The 18,633-nt window shown below is 38.7% G+C and overlaps 1 protein-coding gene across 1 annotated transcript in view; it reads left to right on the top strand.

Moving 5' to 3' along the window:
- The window catches only part of LOC139724867 (ATP-binding cassette sub-family C member 9-like), a 48,990-nt gene that overhangs the window by 18,092 nt on the left and 12,265 nt on the right, over positions 1–18,633 (top strand). Inside the window, exons 4-20 of the mRNA XM_071635991.1 lie at positions 630–824; positions 2,471–2,629; positions 4,419–4,574; positions 5,144–5,278; positions 6,572–6,734; positions 7,668–7,708; positions 8,276–8,563; positions 9,143–9,325; positions 10,416–10,494; positions 12,095–12,200; positions 12,601–12,699; positions 13,126–13,291; positions 13,855–13,992; positions 14,380–14,605; positions 15,266–15,468; positions 16,995–17,164; positions 18,023–18,092. Coding sequence (XP_071492092.1) covers positions 630–824; positions 2,471–2,629; positions 4,419–4,574; positions 5,144–5,278; positions 6,572–6,734; positions 7,668–7,708; positions 8,276–8,563; positions 9,143–9,325; positions 10,416–10,494; positions 12,095–12,200; positions 12,601–12,699; positions 13,126–13,291; positions 13,855–13,992; positions 14,380–14,605; positions 15,266–15,468; positions 16,995–17,164; positions 18,023–18,092 — 2,577 coding nt within the window. The remainder of the gene's footprint in view (positions 1–629; positions 825–2,470; positions 2,630–4,418; positions 4,575–5,143; positions 5,279–6,571; positions 6,735–7,667; positions 7,709–8,275; positions 8,564–9,142; positions 9,326–10,415; positions 10,495–12,094; positions 12,201–12,600; positions 12,700–13,125; positions 13,292–13,854; positions 13,993–14,379; positions 14,606–15,265; positions 15,469–16,994; positions 17,165–18,022; positions 18,093–18,633) is intronic.

Raw genomic sequence — 18,633 nt, forward strand, 5'->3', positions numbered from 1 at the left:
TATTATTATATAAGGAGGTAGGGCCCTGTTTTTCTCAATAAACCATAACTGTAGACGGTTTTGTCTGGAATCATTTTTGTTATAACTATTGTTCACATTTTGTGTATTTAACAATACTTAATACGGATTCAAATTTTCACAGTGGTTCATTCTTTCGTTTCTTTTTTTCTTTTTGTTTCATCTGCAATGATGGTAGATTATGCCTTGGTTTTGCGTGGAATAACCTCCATCCATGTTTTGTTGCAGTTGTTATATTCTTGAAGTGTATAAATGAAGGAATATAAGATGTACTCTTTAAATATTTTATTTTTTATGAAATGAGTACTGTGAAATTTTGATATTCCTTTGATAATGATGCTCAAAAAAGGAAATAATATTGTACTCTAACTTTTACCTGTATTGTATTTGGATGTTATCACAGATTGTCATAACAACAAAAAGGACGATTTCATAATGCGTCAGTCAGTGGAGTTACACGGTGCTGGCCCATTGTCTAACGATCAAGTGTTCATTTTCTAAGTGAACGCAGTTAACTAAAATGATTTAAGAGTTCGTGATATACCTCTTTGTCGCTCGATGGATATTTATTCCTTCCCCTGTCATGTATTTTTCCTTTTATCATCATTCAGGAGAAATGTGTCAAGTTTGGCAAACTTCCCAGCATGTTCAAGGTGATGTGGGTGACGTGTGGGCCTTCCATAGCGCTCGCCGGACTGTTGAAGATCATCGGTGACTTGCTGAGCTTTATCGGGCCAATGGCCATCAGTGGAATCGTCTTGTTCGTCGCAAACACTTACTACAGGCCAGAGGAAGCAGTTACAGACGTATGCTGACAGACGACAATTCATATCTCTATGGCCCGAATTCACGAAGATGGTTTAACCCTAATCAGGCCGGGCTTTTTTGGCCATGCTAAAACCGGAGGGGGCGGATTCCGCCCCCCCCCCCCCCCCCCCCCCCCGAGATCTCGGCCATCGGTGGTGCGATCGCGACGAAATTTGGCATGCGTGACACCCACGTCATAATCTACAAGATTGTGTCATAAGATTTTTTGAAACAATCAATTTCAAATTTTAATTAATTAATTATGCAAATTAAGCTCAAGACCACATTGTAGCTTAATTAAAAGCATTGAGAGTCTACATTTTGGTCTGTAAACCTGTTTTAGCGTATTCAACAATTGTACATCACAAAAAAACTTCCAAAACTCAATTCAATTCTTATGTATTCTATTGTTTTCAGAATTTCTTTGTTTTTAAACTTTTGTTTTTTCTTTGTTTTTTTATTGAAAATTGTCACTGACCACTTTTCTACCATAATTACCATAAAATCAATCAATGAAAGTGATTAATTGTAAAAATAATCAGGTTTTTATGACTTTTATGACACAGCACTGTTTTCCATAGGAAATGTACACAAAATCACAAAATTGTGCCCGTTTCGGGGCGACATGCCGTTACAAAAATGGGCGTGGCTTCGAAAAAGTATGCGCAGACTTTGCAAATTTGGTCTCAAAAGTTGCGCGAGACTTGAACGAAGAAAGTCAAGAAGCCTCACGACGAGGCCTTCTCGCGTTACAGAATTATAGCGAGAAACGTCGAGGGGGGGGGGAGGCGGATTCTACCCCCCCCCCCCCCGCCCTGTTAGGGTTAAACCTGGTTTAAACCTTGACAATGGTACAAATTTAGACCATGGTCTAAAATAAGCGTGAAATAGGCGTACACGTACCTTTGATATGCACGTAGATATCAAAGTGCGTTTGTTACTGGACGTCTGTCGGCGTATAATGCGCAGTCTGTAAATCGTATTTACGCAGAAGAAATTTGCATAAGCCATGGTTTAAATTTGTTTCATACAATTGTATGTCTCTTATTTGGTTTTATAAGACTTTGTTAACTTAGGTTTAGATACCTTCAGATAGTGTCTACATTAGGTTACAACGCGTATGCCAGCCAATAAGATACCTTCAGATATTGTCTACATTAGGTTACAATGCGTATGCCAATAAGATAAGTTGGTGATGTCATCGACTCACCCTCTGGTTTGCGAACGGATTGTTTTAACAGTTATTTTTTGTTTTTATTTGTTATCAATCGCCATCGTAAAGTTATGCATAAACAACTGCATCCCTTCCACTCGAAGTCTTCAAAACTATGGCTCCTGAAATGAAATCATGTGAAATTTTGAAATCCCAATTGACGTTTTCTTTTAATGTCCAATTTTAGAGCACTGTTGTTATGCCTGTTTGACTTTCCAGGATTGTCTCTGCCATTTTTACTTCCTCCTGTAAATGTGATGGATCTATGAATTTGTCAGTGCTATAGCTTCCACATTCGTATTTGTGGACAAAAAATAAAAGCACACCATTCAGTTCAATTCAGTTTAGATCAATATGCATGTCTGCACATTAAAATTTCTATATATAGCCTATGCATATTTATAAAATCGTTTTTATCCATTTCTTTTATAGGTGGTTTTCCCGCATTTTGTTACTGTCAAGGAGTTCTTCTCCAACGGCTACGTGTTAGTCAGTGTGGTTCTGATTACGTCATTGATACGTCACACCTGTGATCAGTTCTACCAGTACTTGGTCGCGATAGAAGGGCTTCACGCTCGTGCTGCCATCCAGGTTAGACTAGATAACTACTGTACATGTCTCTACCCGACGGTATTAAAGGGACTGTACAGTACTGGTTGAGGTGGGGATTCAGGTCTATAACATTCCTTGGTGAGATGATGAGAAACCTCTTATGAAATATGAAAGAGCATGTAATTTTAAGAAGGATTCAACATTTAGTTGATGAAAATTCGTTTTCAAATGGCTGAGATATCCAAAAAAGTGGTAATAATAAAAGGCGACAGGCCACGCCTTTTATTAGGATCTCTTTGTTTCACCTCGTTTTTGGATATCTCAGCTATTTCAAAACCGATTTTCATCAAAATAATAAACTTTTGATACCCCATAGACTTGCATGCTCTTTGACATCTCATAGAGTGATTTCTGAATATCTCGCAAAACGTTAAAATCTAAATCCTCACGTCAACCAGAACGGTACAGTCCCTTTAAATATCACAACTGTTTTAAGATCTTATCTCGAAAGCTCGCAAAGAATTGAAATAGCAGTGCAATACATAGATAACACTTGCTACAGATGACTACTCGAAGTGCTATAAGAGTAAGTATTTGTTTCATTCGTGGAACTTTGTGTAATTTAGAATAAGGTTGATTCTTAGTATAACTTTGTCTATTAGGTCACTTCGTCTCTGGAAGTACATTCAGGTATTGTCCATTTTTTTGTGTGTTGAACAATAGTAAAACATTTGTATGTATCTTTATTTTACTTTATTAGTGGAAAATTGAGCAAAGAAAATGGGATTCCATCGGGAATTATTTTACTTTATTAGCGTAGGTAATTTGAGTGTTATTTATAGCAAGCTTAATGTTGATTTGATGATTAAAGTTTGATTTACAGCTTCAACATGTTCAAGGGTACTTATTATTTCATGAAACTCAAGTAACAAGAAATATTAATCACTCGGAAAATCTGAACGTAAATGTTAAAGTTTAAACTGTCGTATCGTGTTGCGAAATCAAGACATAGAGTTATTACGCAAAGAGTAGTATGTGTATCTAACTTACATGTTTATGAAAACACATCCAGAAACTCGATATCCTAAGTTGTTCATCCTTATAAGTTCAATACCATTTCATCGATTCCCATAACTTTTTGAAAGAAAAAAGTTAAAACAATATATAATTACACATTTGGAAGTGTGAATGCCACTCCACGATATTTGTTATAAAATGGAGTAAAAACAGACAAACAAAACAGGACATGTTTCACGGAAGTTAAAGATGAAAAAGAAAACTGTAAAAGAAAAATATCTTTTGTCGATGATAAAGCCTTTACAAAGTCTTTTCTACTTGATTATTATAGTGATAAAACAATAGATGTAAATGACTTATCTTGTCCTTTTTGAATACATAAGTTAAACGAGGAAATTAGTGAAAATGTGTGTGCCAGCGAAAGGAAAGCTCGTGCGGCCATAACATCACCAACAACTATTACTTCCGTTTGCCCTTTGACCCATATTATTGTTCACAGAACACAAGAAAACAGCAGAGTTATTTGATTTTTTTTCCATCATCTCATCTTATCGAAAATTCCACGACTGTGTTTGATTGATATTATTGTTCGCAGAACACAAGAAAACAGTAGAGTTATAGATTTAAATTACTCCATTTTTAAATTTAACTTAAACAAGGTATGGATTTGTGCTTTCACATTATTGTAGTCACGCAGCATGCACCCCTGCTGCGAAAATACTATTGAAATAAACACACGTTGTATATAAAGGTGAGGTACAGTTCATAAACTACCGCCCCTTCGTCGCTCAATCTTCTTCGTATTCTATAGGCGATGGTATACGAGAAGTCGATGCGCCTGTCGACGTTCGCGATGTCGGGCGGAATGATGACCATGGGGCAGATCACCAACCACATGTCGGTCGACGCCAACAACGTCATGATGTTCTTTACCATGTGCAATGAAATCTGGGCCGTGCCTTTGAAGGTCAGCTCAATTACGTGTTCGACCACGGTATATTCTCACATTGCCAGAGAAACTATCTGACTTGACACTTCACTCCTTCACCATTCGATATCTCACGGGGTTGACCTTGTTAATAACCTTGACCTTTTCAAGCAATCTGAAGAAAAGTAGCAGAAAATTATTAAGAAATATAGGACACATAGTGAGATAGTCTTAATTAAGCTTAATGAAAATTAATTGAAGTGACTATAAGAGTACTATGAATGAATACAAGTCAACATGCATTTGTATTGCATAGATGACCACTCAGCTCAAAACCAACAAAAAGTAGGCCAAAATTAATTTCCACATTTCTACATAGTTCGAAAGAACAAACTCTAAGCTTTAAAAGGATATATGACTTGTTAAAATTGGACCCTCCCAAATAATTCAAAAAAGTGATCGAAATAAGAGAGAGAGTTCGGAGGTATAGTTTCAGGGGAGGGGAGAGAAAAAAGGATTTAAAGATTTGGGTCAGTCACTTTTTTTTTCTTTTGTACGCTTCAGGGTTATCACCTTCTCTGTATGTGTTTGTATTTTATGCATTTTAGATTGTAATCACGCTGATATTATTACACACTCAACTGGGAGCCCCGGCACTCATTGCCGCCTGCTTGTTTCTCGTCACCGTGCCACTGCAGCTCAAGATTGGGGTCACCGTAGCGGGATACATCAAGATGGTTCTGGTGAGAATAATAGCTGCAGTCATCTGAAGGGGTTTGTTTATTCATTTTCCATCTGAGAAGATGGTTGGATAGCCCATATTCAGCTACGTTAAGCTGGTCTTCCATGGGGTCCAGTTGGATGTGATGTAGGACCACTTCACCAGGTTAAACACCCTGCTCTTCGCGATGAAGGAATGAAGCGAGATGTTTTACGTGCATGAGTTGTGACTTTCTCATACACAGGACCTCTATTTTATGTGCCGAGGGACAGAGTGTTTTGCCTCTTGATAGAGGGGCCGGCATGCTTACACACAACATTGCTCAGTCCAGCCTCGGGTTCGAATCCGGGCCGCGTGATCGTGAGGCAGACGCGCTACCGACTGAGCCAACTCACCGCCGGTGGGGGAGGGGCAGTAAGAGGAGGGAAGGAGGAGAGAGGGATGGGGAGTGGGGCAGGGGAGGGGTACCTCTCATGTTTGAAAGTTTGCGTGGATTGGTATACACACAAACACTGAACAGGTGTCGCACTTCTTATAATTTATTTGCAAAAACAAATTAGCCAGAGTTAATGCAATACAGCACAAAATGTGAATGATGATGTGAGAACATGGGGTCCATTTTTCGCTCATCAGTAATTTGTTTATCTGTAACATTATGCATTCACCCCAGAAAGTAACAAAGGTAAAAAACAAAACAAAACAAAGGTTAATAAGCTAAGGAGTCGGAGTCATATTCCATCAAGGAAACTCGGCCCATCTCAATCACTGAGATGGAATTCGATGATTAGATATGAAGATTAGATTAGATAGTGATCACAATGTAATCATTATTACAGATTGATTATACTGCGCATTGAGTCATGACTTCATATGGAAGTTTTCAGAAAATGAAAAACTGTCCAGGAAATGCGTAAAGCACCTGAGCAACAGAAACCTTGAAGTTAGCATTAAGAGAAAAATAAACTGACGTAATTATTTCATGTTATGTATTTTAAGCACAATAATAATTTTGTAAGCATACACACAAAAAGCTAGCTTCTAGCTAGCTAGCTAGATATACGTAGATAGATAGATAGATAGATAGATAGATAGGTGGATGGATAGGTAGGTGGATAGATAGATGGATAGATAGATAGATACACTTGTAGATAGATAGATAGATAGATAGATAGATAGATAGATTAAATTGATAAAGACAGATGTGCCTGAGTGTGTATCATCGGGTGGTCCCAGCTTTGGTATATAATCAGTGATTACTTTATATCATTGATCATCATTGTAGTTGCTATAAAATCCTTTTTGTATGTCCTCGCAGAAATGTGCTGACACTAGACTGAAACTTTCAAACGAGATGTTACAAGGAATCAAACTCCTGAAGCTCTACGGCTGGGAGAAAGTCTTCTACGAAACAATCAAGCAGGCTAGGGAAAAAGAGTTGGCCGTTCTATGGAAACAATACGTCATAGTGTCCTGCAATTGTGAGTAATACATAATCCCACACCGAAGAAGATTATATATATGTAAATATGTATATATAAATATATATATATATATATATATATATAATATATATATACATACATACATATATACATATATATATATGTATATATATATGTATATCATATTATATATATATATATAGTAGCTATACACATGTATATATATATATATATGTATATATATATATATATATATATATATGAATACATTATATATATTATTCTTCAACATCGAAGCATACAATCAGTATGTACTATACAGCATAACCTTACCTGTCGCTTCGTTATGTGCAATAGTGAGTTTTGGATCAGCTAAAGACGATGCTATTAAGCAGTAGTTTCCATTGTCCAACCCGGGAGGCTGCGTCGTGTCTTAACTTTCAAGCTCGCTATTGTTGCACTGAGCAAACCGGATTATTATGTCACATAAAATAGGAGATAATGTCGAAGGCTGAGTGAATTAAAGGACCAAGACGGAATAATACCATTTTACGGGTGGCATAATAGACATCCGTGATCTAGTTCTCTCCCGCCCTGAATGATAACATTTCTGTGGTCATTATTTTTGCGTGCCCAGTGTGGTGCCGAGATTCTTGCAGACATCATACAGAGGGACGGAATTGATTACAAGCTAGTCATGATAGTGTATCTTACTGTAGCAGGAAGGTGATACTGCTCTGCCTCCACATCTATATTTTTGTAGTATCTACACCAGTATTCGTCTGTAGTTTGTAGTAAAGATGAAACGCAATGACTGCTGAATTTATCCAACAGTTGATTATGATAAAGACGTTGATTTTTTTGGCAACTGATTTATGCATTATAACTTTGTAAAGTTAGAAATTTTCGTTATGAACATGATGAATTATCCTTCTGTGTTTCTATATTTCCTTTGTATCATTTCTCCAGTCATGCTCAATGCTGCCACTCCGCTAGTCGTCACAGTAGTGGTAAGTGTAAAGGAGGCTGTTCTCTAACAGTGTTTTGGAGGATTAATAGTAATGGCTGACTGATTTTGTGAACCACAATATTGTCCATATTTTCAAAAAGTGGGATTTTACCAGGCATGATTATGTTGTTATTCACAGGTGTATATTTGGCATAGTAAAGCAGTAGTTGATTATACAAATAAATATCGAATGATTATGACATGAGAACCACGCAATCATGTGAGTAATTTCTATCGCTTTGACTGAAAGGTTTACAAACATACTATTGTTTATGGTTTCTCTTATAATGCTCATGGGATATGTAAGAACACCTCGCCCTTGATAGTGATTTGAAAAGATTTACATTACAGACAATGACAGATAATGAATGTGTTGATATATCACGTGCCTTCACTATAAGCCACTTTGTATCGATTCATCCAGTGCAAACTGTGCTGTTGTCTTTTCTTTTTTTCGTAATGAATATGGCTCCCAGTTTTGAAAAGGAAATAAAGTTTAATAAATCAATATGCCTTTGCTCATAATAATATATCAAATCCCTTCTTGTGATATACGCTCTGGCTGTAGGCATTTTGCTCCTACACCGCCATTACGAAGGAGCCACTCACCCCGGACATCGCTTTCTCAACCTTGGCGCTCTTCAACCAAATTACTGCCCCGCTCTTCCTTCTTCCCTTCGTCGTCAACCTGTTCGTCAACTGCATCGTGAGCTGCAAGCGATTATCGGCATACTTCGCTGCCCCAGAGATCGAAGGCAGTAACCAGTACGACGATGACAACGGGGCCAAAAGGCAGAACGGGCTAGGGTCGGACTATGGGGGGAGTTTCACCGAAAGCAATCAGAATGACAAAAATGTGAGAATTTCATTGTTCTGACCAACCTGAAGCCTCCCCTTCACGTTGAATTCCAGCTTCTGTAGAGTTTAAATCCACTTGCACAGAATTTTACTTCCGTGTTGTGTTACGCTATAAGCTCAAGATGCACTGCATGTTTTACTTTTACGTGGAATGCACGTGGATGCTGACGGAAAACTTGCACCTTTAAGGAAGGATATGACCTTTTTGCTTCATTGGCAACTGATGTGTAGTCTGAATTATGTAAATAATGCTGTGTCCCAACAACTATACACTGAATGTGAAAAACAAATGTGAAAAGATGAGTGTAATTGAAAGTGATTTTGAAAGGTTGTAGACACAAATCGATTTGCGCCTAATGCCAATCGTCTCTTCGATGTATTCAGCGTATGAATTTGTGACGCTACAGTTTAATTTATGTGCGACGAGAAATATGAAATAAACGATAACTACAATGGACCTATCATGCAGAAGGTTTGCTGATGTAGATGTTCTTGAGGTGTGCGTCACTTCTGTTAAGTTCGTTTGCAGTGAGACATTATTTCGACCATAATTATGACAGTGGTAAACCGTTCACAGGGTACGGGCGTCAGGTATCGGCAGCCTGGGAAGAAACAGTTCATCATCGATAACTACGCAGGGGACGACGACCGTGAACCTCTGCTGGGGAGCACGGATGGGAGTTTCTACGGGTCTGTTGAATCGAAGACCGACATGAACACGTCCTTTACCGAAGTGATCCCCGATGACGTGGCAGTCAGGGTGAGTTATTCTGCGGTCATCAAATATAGCATAGTTACAATTAGTTTGTTTGTTTGTTTGTTCGTTTGTTCATTTCCCATCTGAGAAGATGGCTGGATGGCCCATATTCAGCTACGTTAAGCTGGTCTTCCATGGGGTCCAGTTGGATTTAAGGTGGGACCACTTCACCGGGTTAAACACCCTGCTCTTTACGATGAATGAATGAAGCGGGATCTTTTACGTGCATGAGTTGTTACTCTCTCATACACGGGACCTCCATTTCATGTCCTATCCGAGGGACAGAGTGTTTTGCCTCTTGGCAGACTGCGCGATGCGCAGAGAAGACAACGAAGGCTACGTTACTTAGCAACACCTACGCACTTTACTCTTGATGACCGCTCATACTTCGGTAATCTTCGTATCAATGCTAACGGTGATCGGCAGTATCATCAACAGCGCCCTCTACACTACCGGGACTATGCCCCTTTAATTACGTTTTTCTCGTTATCTCAGTGTGACGATACATAAAGCATTATCGTGATAGCTGTCATCACTCTTTGCAATGTCGTTTATTTCATCAATGCCGGTCAACAATATCCACCTCCATAAACTTACGGTCAAAGTGAAGACTCATATCACAAGCAGAATAAAAAGTGACATATAACACGATTTAGTCGATCACATTTTCCCAAAAGTGTTTATAATTTTTCTTACTTTTTTATTGAAAGGTCCTAGCTTACGTACGGCTATGTATTCGAAGTGTATAGTATGTGCATTCCTGGTCGTATTCTTCATGGCCTTTTCGAAAGTTGGATAATCTCGTCAAACTACGTATGTCTCGTATGAGTTTGTATATGTGTGTGTATAATTTATGTGGACGAGCAAGAGGTACATGGAGGGGGGGGGTCCATCTTCAATGTTGCACTTTATTTAGTCAGGCACTGCGTGGGGGTATTGACATTGTGGGAGTATTTGTCTATGGGAGAGAAGAACGGGGTACTCTCACAAGTGCCTAGTTCTACAAGGCGTAGTTTGTGTTTGTATATGTGTGTGTGCCGTAGTGATGTCATCTCGAATGATTAGATTCAGATTATCGTCTGTTGCATTTTAGATAACTGACGGGAACTTCACGTGGGACCCCGCCTCTACCTCGCAAACCCTGCATGACATCAATGTGGACATACCAGCTGGTGGGTGGCGAAGCATGATAATCATAATTATTATGAAACCCTTGTAATCAGATGGATTGTTCTTCAAATGGGTAACATAATTATGAAAGAGCAATATTATGATATAGTGCTCACATTTCATCGGCAAGCGGTGCATTTTCGCAATCTGTTGGGTCTTGTACGAAGCGCTATAGTTAGGTTTTTAATCGTCTATCTTGAATGTATATTGCATTATAGACGGTAATATTTATATAGGACAAAGTATCATACATTGTGCTATCAAGAAAGATGTATTTGCAGCTATTTTCGTGATTTATCTCATCATATCCCACAGACCGAGGAAAATAGGGGATTTATCGAGGCCTTGTGAGTCTCACCAGATTTCCTACTGTCATTTCAAAGAGAAATGTATCACACTTCTATTCCACATTACTGAAAGTGTATGGTTCTCTGAGTGAAAAGCAAACAAAAACAAAACAAAACCTAGACGGCAACATAGTGTATGCTAGCGTGAATGTGAAGAGAATGACCAAAAAAAAAGTTATTGTAATTGCAATGTATAGCCAGTGTTTGGCTAGGCGGGGGCAAAGTGCGTCCCCAATACACTCATTCCATAGACACGTACAACTGTTTGCCATTGTGCTGACATGCTTGACTGAACATGTTGTGTATGACTTCTTGAAGTAATGAGACCATAGGGAATCTTTCTAACTGTTCATCGTCAATGTTTCAGTGTGTGTTCTGGAAAAGCTGCTTAGGGATTTCAGTGCACAGAAACAAAACAAAATAAAAAAAACAAAAGAAAAGAAAACCTCAGCAGCTGTTTGAATTCTATTCATTCCATCAGAAGGTAAATTATCCTTAACATTGCACATAGGGGTCGTGTTTTCTGTATCCAGCGAGGCGCTGACATAAACTTTGCTGTCGAGAGGGGAGTTACATTCTGGTGTAAATACGTTAAACCAGTTGCCTGTCTGCTTTGCGTGGGTTCAGAACTAGACTGTAAAAGACGATTGAATCAGCTCCGCTGAGGGCGCTATACTGGTCGACACCAGTGATACACTTTAGCGGGAATATTGCATAGGGCTCACACAGGTAAATAATTCCCCAAAGAGACGTGTGTTAAAATTCAAAATTCAAAAAATTCAGTTAAATAGCTGGGAAAATGAGTTATTTCATCTTCACTAACCTGGATAAGTGAGCTATGCCCTTTCATCCATCAAATTTCCAAGGCGGGTTCTTCAGCTCAAACTCTGTCAAAGGGTCGTCAAAGCCAGACTACGAGTTCTTTTCGCTAAAAAAAAATCACCTATTTTCATCACATGCACCCAATGAAATATTGTCCCTTCAAATTCCATGAGAAAAGCTTTCATCGTCAAACCAAAATGCAATTTGTAGAGGAATTCATACTCAGTATCTGCAGCTATTCAGTTTTATGCCAAACTACATTATTGATTTTTGATTTTTTTTTTCTTCATTTATTTTGGTTTCTTTGGTACAAATTTGTGAAGGGGTCTGGGACATTCCATTTTATTTACAGGTGTGAGCCCTATAATTCAGTTGCGGTTGTCCATCTTACCACCCCTGATATCGCATGTATCAATTTTTTCTATTTTCACAGGCAAGTTGACTATGATTGTCGGCGCCGTAGGGAGCGGGAAATCGTCCCTGATCCAAGCAATTCTAGGAGAGATGACAACCATTACAGGAAGTGTACAGCTGAATAAGTAAGAAAAATTATATGACAGTTTTATCCTATCAGATGGGATAAGGGACTGTTTGATTGCATTCTGTTTGGTTGGGTTATGAGTTATTGATATATTTATGTTTTGATGGATGTGCGTATTTAGTCTGTTCAAACCTCGGTGAGAAATGCATTGATTATTATTGTGACTGTAAGAGACTTTCTCCACAATACTGTAAGCAGATTATATTTTTTTCGAAAGAACAGTGTCATAAAGAATTCTTGAGTTACGTTGAGAAGCATCCATAATGCAGATAGAATACAGATCTGAGAATATTCTTTATATTAGGAATGATCTGAGATTTTATGCTATTGTCAATGTGCCTTATATCGACGGAAACGTTTTCACAGCCATAATCCTCTACCTTATGTGTATCGTGTAGGAATCATCACACCGTAGCATTTGCTGCGCAGAAGGCATGGCTGGTAAATTCCTCGCTCCGAGAAAACATCATCTTCGGGCAACCTTTTCGTGAATCTAGGTAAGTTTCTCTCCTCGCCTGTTCAACCATAATATACTAAGATCGAGAAAAATCTAAGAATCTCTCCTCAAAATCCCATTTACTGCACGTCATATTCTCTTCAGCAAGTGACGGCAATGTAATCATGACATTCGACAAATTGCAGCTCTACTTATTGTTAGCAGTAACACACAGTCAAACCCTTTTTTTGCACTGGATTATGGTAAGAGTTGGTGTCTCAAAACCGACAATGCTGACCAGACACAGAAGCACTTAAATATATTATGTATATAGGTCTGGAACATTTTACTAAAACGTGAATTGTGTTGATTTTATTTTCTGAGCTTTTTAAGAGGTCATCGTTCGCACCGACCAATCTAACATAATCAAATGACGTAACTATTACTATTGCATGTTTATTTTTCTGACCGTTAAATGATACAACAGGTATCAGAAGGTCTTAGATGCTTGTGCGTTGAAATCTGACATTGATATGCTACCCGCTGGTGATGAAACAGAAATAGGAGAAAAGGGCATCAACCTCAGCGGGGGACAAAAACAACGTGTCAGTGTTGCGAGGGCGCTGTATTCTAACAGAGATATCATCTTACTGGTAAGAACCAATTGCTGTCTGATTTTCGGTATTATGTCGTTCGTGTCGTTTGCCAATTTTCCTAAGCCACCATGATTTTGATTTAATGTTGTTTGTGATGTCTACCGACTACTCTGTGACGTATGACGTTCGACATGATTTATGAAATAAAGACATCGATTTTTTTTTTGATTTTTTTTTCTGTAATGAAATGATATCAATTAACATTATGAAAGAAAATGGGATTCCATCGCGATTCAACCTACATCCGGTTTGCTAGACCGGTATGTACTTTTACCCACTGAGTTATGAAAAGCCGAAGTACAGTTTTCGTCCCTGATCATTGCGCGTGTACGGTAGTCAAAAGCTGTTGTAAACCTGGATCCTAAGGATAAAAATCAACTTTAGGATCGATGCGAGGGATCACTGAAGGGATGCAATCTTTTCTTCTTCTTTTTTTTTGTATATGTAATACATACCAGCAAATAGGGATACTGAGAGGAAATACATACATATATATATATATATATATATATACATGAAGTATTAATGAAAATAAGTTATTTCCTGCTTTACCATACTAGGACGACCCTCTGTCGGCGTTGGATGTTCATGTCGGAGCGCATCTTTTCCAGACAGGCATCCTCAAAACTCTCAAGAAACGGAAGCAGACCATTGTCTTGGTGACCCATCAACTCCAGTACCTCCCAGAGGCTGATCAGGTGAGACTATAGTCCACGTTTGCCTCGTCCACCGTCTATACATACTACAATGAGCTCCCCTCATCTTAATGGTAATTTTGCCACAAATTGATAGGCCCCATGGTAACAGCAACCCAGTACTACCTCAAGCTTGAATTGTGCTCTGAAATAATGGCCACGACCAATGGAAAACAGCGTCCTATGTTTCATAGTGTGACGGTTTTTTGACGTACTTACACGAAGCACACAAGGACAGAGCAGTATTCAATGCATTGAGGGTTGGTCGTTTCGTGTTTGATTTGGGGCTGTATGATGTAATTGTATACCACCCTGCAAGCCTTCTGCTAAAACGTGGCTCAATGAAATAAATGGTGACAGTGTATTTGATATTCTTTTTTTTTCATTCAGATCATCGTTATGAAGGATGGTCGGATAACGAGTCAGGGCACCCCGGAGGAGGTGGCTGAGTTGGACCCAGTCCTCTGCTCAGACTGGACCCGGGCCGTTCAAGTCATGAGCGGGACAGAGACGGAGTCTGGAGCCGAGTCCGACGGGGTGCTGAGGGAACGAACAGCTCTTAAAAAACAGATTGCTCGCACCGCCTCGACTATCTCTTCAGGCAGTGACGCACAAGGTTTTTTTATCTTTATCATTTGATATGATCGTACAAAAAAAAAGAACACACACATTTCATTACGATGATATATTAAGAGAAATATATTGTGCCATTTTGAAGGCAAAAGAACCCACTCTACTTCTCTTTTTGAACGGAAGAGGAAGAAAAGAACAAACACACAAATACCGGAAGATGTACTCGGATATCCGAGTAAGGAGTACGTGTCTGACTCCTGATTGTATATACATTTTCTTATAGTCTTACAGACTAAGAGATTTTATGATCACATTATATTTTTACTCCATTTCTTCTCTTTTTGTTGTTTTGTGGTTTTTCAATTTTTTTGAATGTTATCAGCATATGATATTACTCCTGTTTCTTATTGAAGCGCAAATTTCGCATTGAAAGCACCTACTGTGATATTATATTATACACGCCCGCACACACACACACACAGTTATATATTTATACGTATTTATAATCATATGTAATGTTATCGGTCGCAATTCGCGAAAATTTCATGCAGCGAAAAGGCCGTCGGCTCAAATTAGGGGAAATTTCATGTCACGAATTTCAGAGTGAGCAATTATAGGAAACGTTGGAAAACAGCTCGATATAAAAACAGGCACGTGGTTTGTAATAGCTATAGTCTTATTCATCTTCCTCTCTCATGTGCAGCCAACGAAAAAGGCCGACTGATTGCCGACGAGGAGCGAGACAGGGGGTCGGTGTCCTACCAAATCTACCTTTACTACTTCCGTGCCGTAGGCTATGTCATGACGGCGTCCATCTTGGTCACAGTGGTCATCAGGGCGGCCGCTCAGATCGGAACGAACTTTTGGCTGTCCAGCTGGAGCGAGTACGACCTCAACGTAACAGGGGTGGGTGAAAAGATACTTGACAAGGAGTTTCATTGGCAAATACAGTATGAATCTTAACGCTGACAATACTATAATAGCACTCTACGATACCAGGCCCTATGCCACGCTTTAAGTTCGTCAGCGCAGCAGCGTCTCAGCTCGTTTTATTATAATTAATGATTGTGTTTCTGGTGTTAAATTTTGCTATTTTCTTTCTTTGTGTAATCATAAAAAGCAAGCATTACCTAAAGCGGCAAGTATATAAGATCAGAAAACATAGCGTGAGCTGAAAAAAAAATTAAGGCCTTGAAAACATTAACCCTATATTAACTGGGGGGATGGGTTCAAATTGATCCCCCCCCCCCCCAGCATTTCGCGCCACGGTTCCGTAACGCGAAAAAATGGCGCCGCATCACTTCATGACTTTTTTCATTGAAGTCTCCCGCATATTTTGAGACCAAATTTGCAACGTCCGGGTACACCGTTCCGAATGTACGTAATAATTTGCATATGCATGTCAACCCCAAAACAGCTCAAATTCACGATATCGTGTGCAAATCCAATGCAAATTGTACTTTTTTGTTAAATTGATATGAATTAGATTATTTCCACTTTTAATCATTGAAATTAATCAATTCTAATGTAGATAAGCTTGAAAAAGTGCCTGCAACAAAATTTGGTCAAAAAACAGTAGAAAACAAAAGGTCGAAAAACAATAAAATACATGAGAAATTAAAAAACAATAAACAAAGGAAATTGATTATGATTGTGCAGTTTTTTTGCAAGAAAATTGTTCAATGTGTCTTGAGGAATTCGTAAACAAAAGTTTACCAATCCTTTAGTCTTTCTAATGGAGTTACAGGTGAAAATATGAATTTCATGCATAAATTTACATAATTGATATACTAAAAATAGAAAATCAATATTTTTCTATTGTATGACCATGTAATCTTGTAGTTTACATCCGGCTCTATGTTCAGGCAAAATTTTGCGGCGATCGTGCGATCGGCGGCCGAGATCTGAAAGGGGAGGGGGTCAAATTGACCCCCCCAGTAAAAGCTTGGTCTCAAATAGCCCAGTTAAAATAGGGTTAAGGGAGGAAAACCACTTCATTGTGTATGCGATTACCATGTGAAAACAAAATTTTTCCAATTACCATTTCATTTCTCTCAAGAGAGATAAGAATGTAGTCACCATATTTATGGAAGATTGCATTCTTGCCATTTTAACAATGTAAGCATATTCAATTTACTTTGAATATTTGAGGATTTGCTGCCTACCTACCACATGACCCATCGATTGAAGATGAAAGGCATATTTTTGACCAAAGCTCACACTAAGTACTATTCGTATAATTAAGTTCCTCGCTGTCCTTAGATGAGTCTCATATCAACAGCACTGAGAGAAACCGCCAAGAGTGAATAATTGCATAAAATGTCCGTTGCGACTGAAATCCCAGTCTTGGTATCCAATGTTGGGCTACCATGGAAGCAATTTTCACCCTCAGATCTTGAGGACTCATCAATCTTACGTTCTTCGTCTCACAGACGTCTTCTTCGAAGTCATCGGGTTACTGGATAGGCGGTTACGCGGGCTTGTCTGTGGCTACCATCATCCTGACATCATTTAACATCATTCTGGTGGCTTTCGGAGCCCTTGCGGCCTCCACGAACATCCATTACACCCTCCTCCGCAACATCATCTGCATCCCAATGAGGTAAGGTTTGTGAATATTAATGAATAGTTGAAGATATAGAGACAAATAAATAGATGAATAGGTAGACTGGAAAATATTAATTTTGGTAGAGATGAAAAGATGTAAAGTTCAACTGATTGACTGATTGATTGATTGATTGATTGATTGATTGATTGATTGATTGATTGCTTGATTGATTGATTGATTGATTGATTGATTGATTGATTGATTGATTGATTCATTCATTCATTCATTCATTCATTCATTCATTCATTCATTCATTGATTCATTCATTCATTCTTGATTATCAATTCTTGATTATTGATTCTTGATTGTAGGAATATTGCGGTATAGCGGATAAGAATCTTGACTTTCAATCTGAGGCCCCGAGTTCGAATTTCGTCAAGTGCCGAGTACGTTCTTCGACAAAAATTAATGTTTTTACCTACCGTGTCCCTCTCGACACAGGTGCATAAATGAGTACCTAGCATCTGTAGGGTAAGGATAATAGCAGGGTCCTTCTGCAGCGCAGTGGCAACAATGAAGAGGCAACCCTGGATAATTTTTTTTATTTATTACAATACTATTATTGATTGATGTTTTTTATTTATTTCATTTTTTGCGGAGGGGGGGGGGGGGGTCGGTCGGATGGATGTTGGTGTTTCGGTTGGATGATTGTTGGCGTAGTGGTTGGTATAGGTTAGTAGACCCAGACACCTCCTTGGTAGACCATTGCTCCACAGAGAAGATACGTAGATCACTTAACTTCGAAGTTGTTGGTTTTTATTTTGTACTTGATAACAAAAGAAATAAATTTCATCCATATCAATCTCCTCGGATGTTAAACTCCTTGTGGTTCTATACCTGCTTCCTTTACAGATTTTTTGATACCACCCCGATTGGTAGAATCCTCAATCGATTGTCCAGCGATACTCAGTTGATCGACCAGGTGAGTTTCCTCTAACATTTTCCAAGAGGTGATTTATATTTTGGAAGATTCATTTATTCGTTTATGAGTGGTTATTGATTCATGAATATTCCTCTTTACCGTGAATTATGTAAAAGGGGGAGGAACAACCCTTACCCTACCTCTTAAATTGATAATAACAACAACCTAATAATGCGTGCACATCACACATTAGCGTTAATGAGAATTATCCATCCGATAGTAGCTTTGTAACAGGCGAAAACACCGGAGGCGAAGCCGAGTGTGTTCTGAAATGATCAAAAGATACGGAGGGTGGATAATTTTACTATTAAACGCCCTGACCGAGTAATATGCATTATTTGTTTTATAAAGTGGTAACATGATTTGAATTCCACTGCAACCACTTTCACAAGATTCCCAGGCCAGCACTAGCTTCAAACTAAAACTTTGAACCGCACACACGAACAGTTGCGATGCATTTTCTAAACACGGGCAGTGCCGCTGAGCAGAGTAGTCTACTATCGCCGGGTCCGCTGCAACCACTTTCACAAGATTCCCAGGC

Source organism: Diadema antillarum, unplaced genomic scaffold (assembly GCF_040938485.1).
Source record: "Diadema antillarum isolate AM-2024a unplaced genomic scaffold, OU_Dant_1.0 seq00000002_RagTag, whole genome shotgun sequence".
Lineage (NCBI taxonomy): Eukaryota > Metazoa > Echinodermata > Echinoidea > Diadematoida > Diadematidae > Diadema > Diadema antillarum.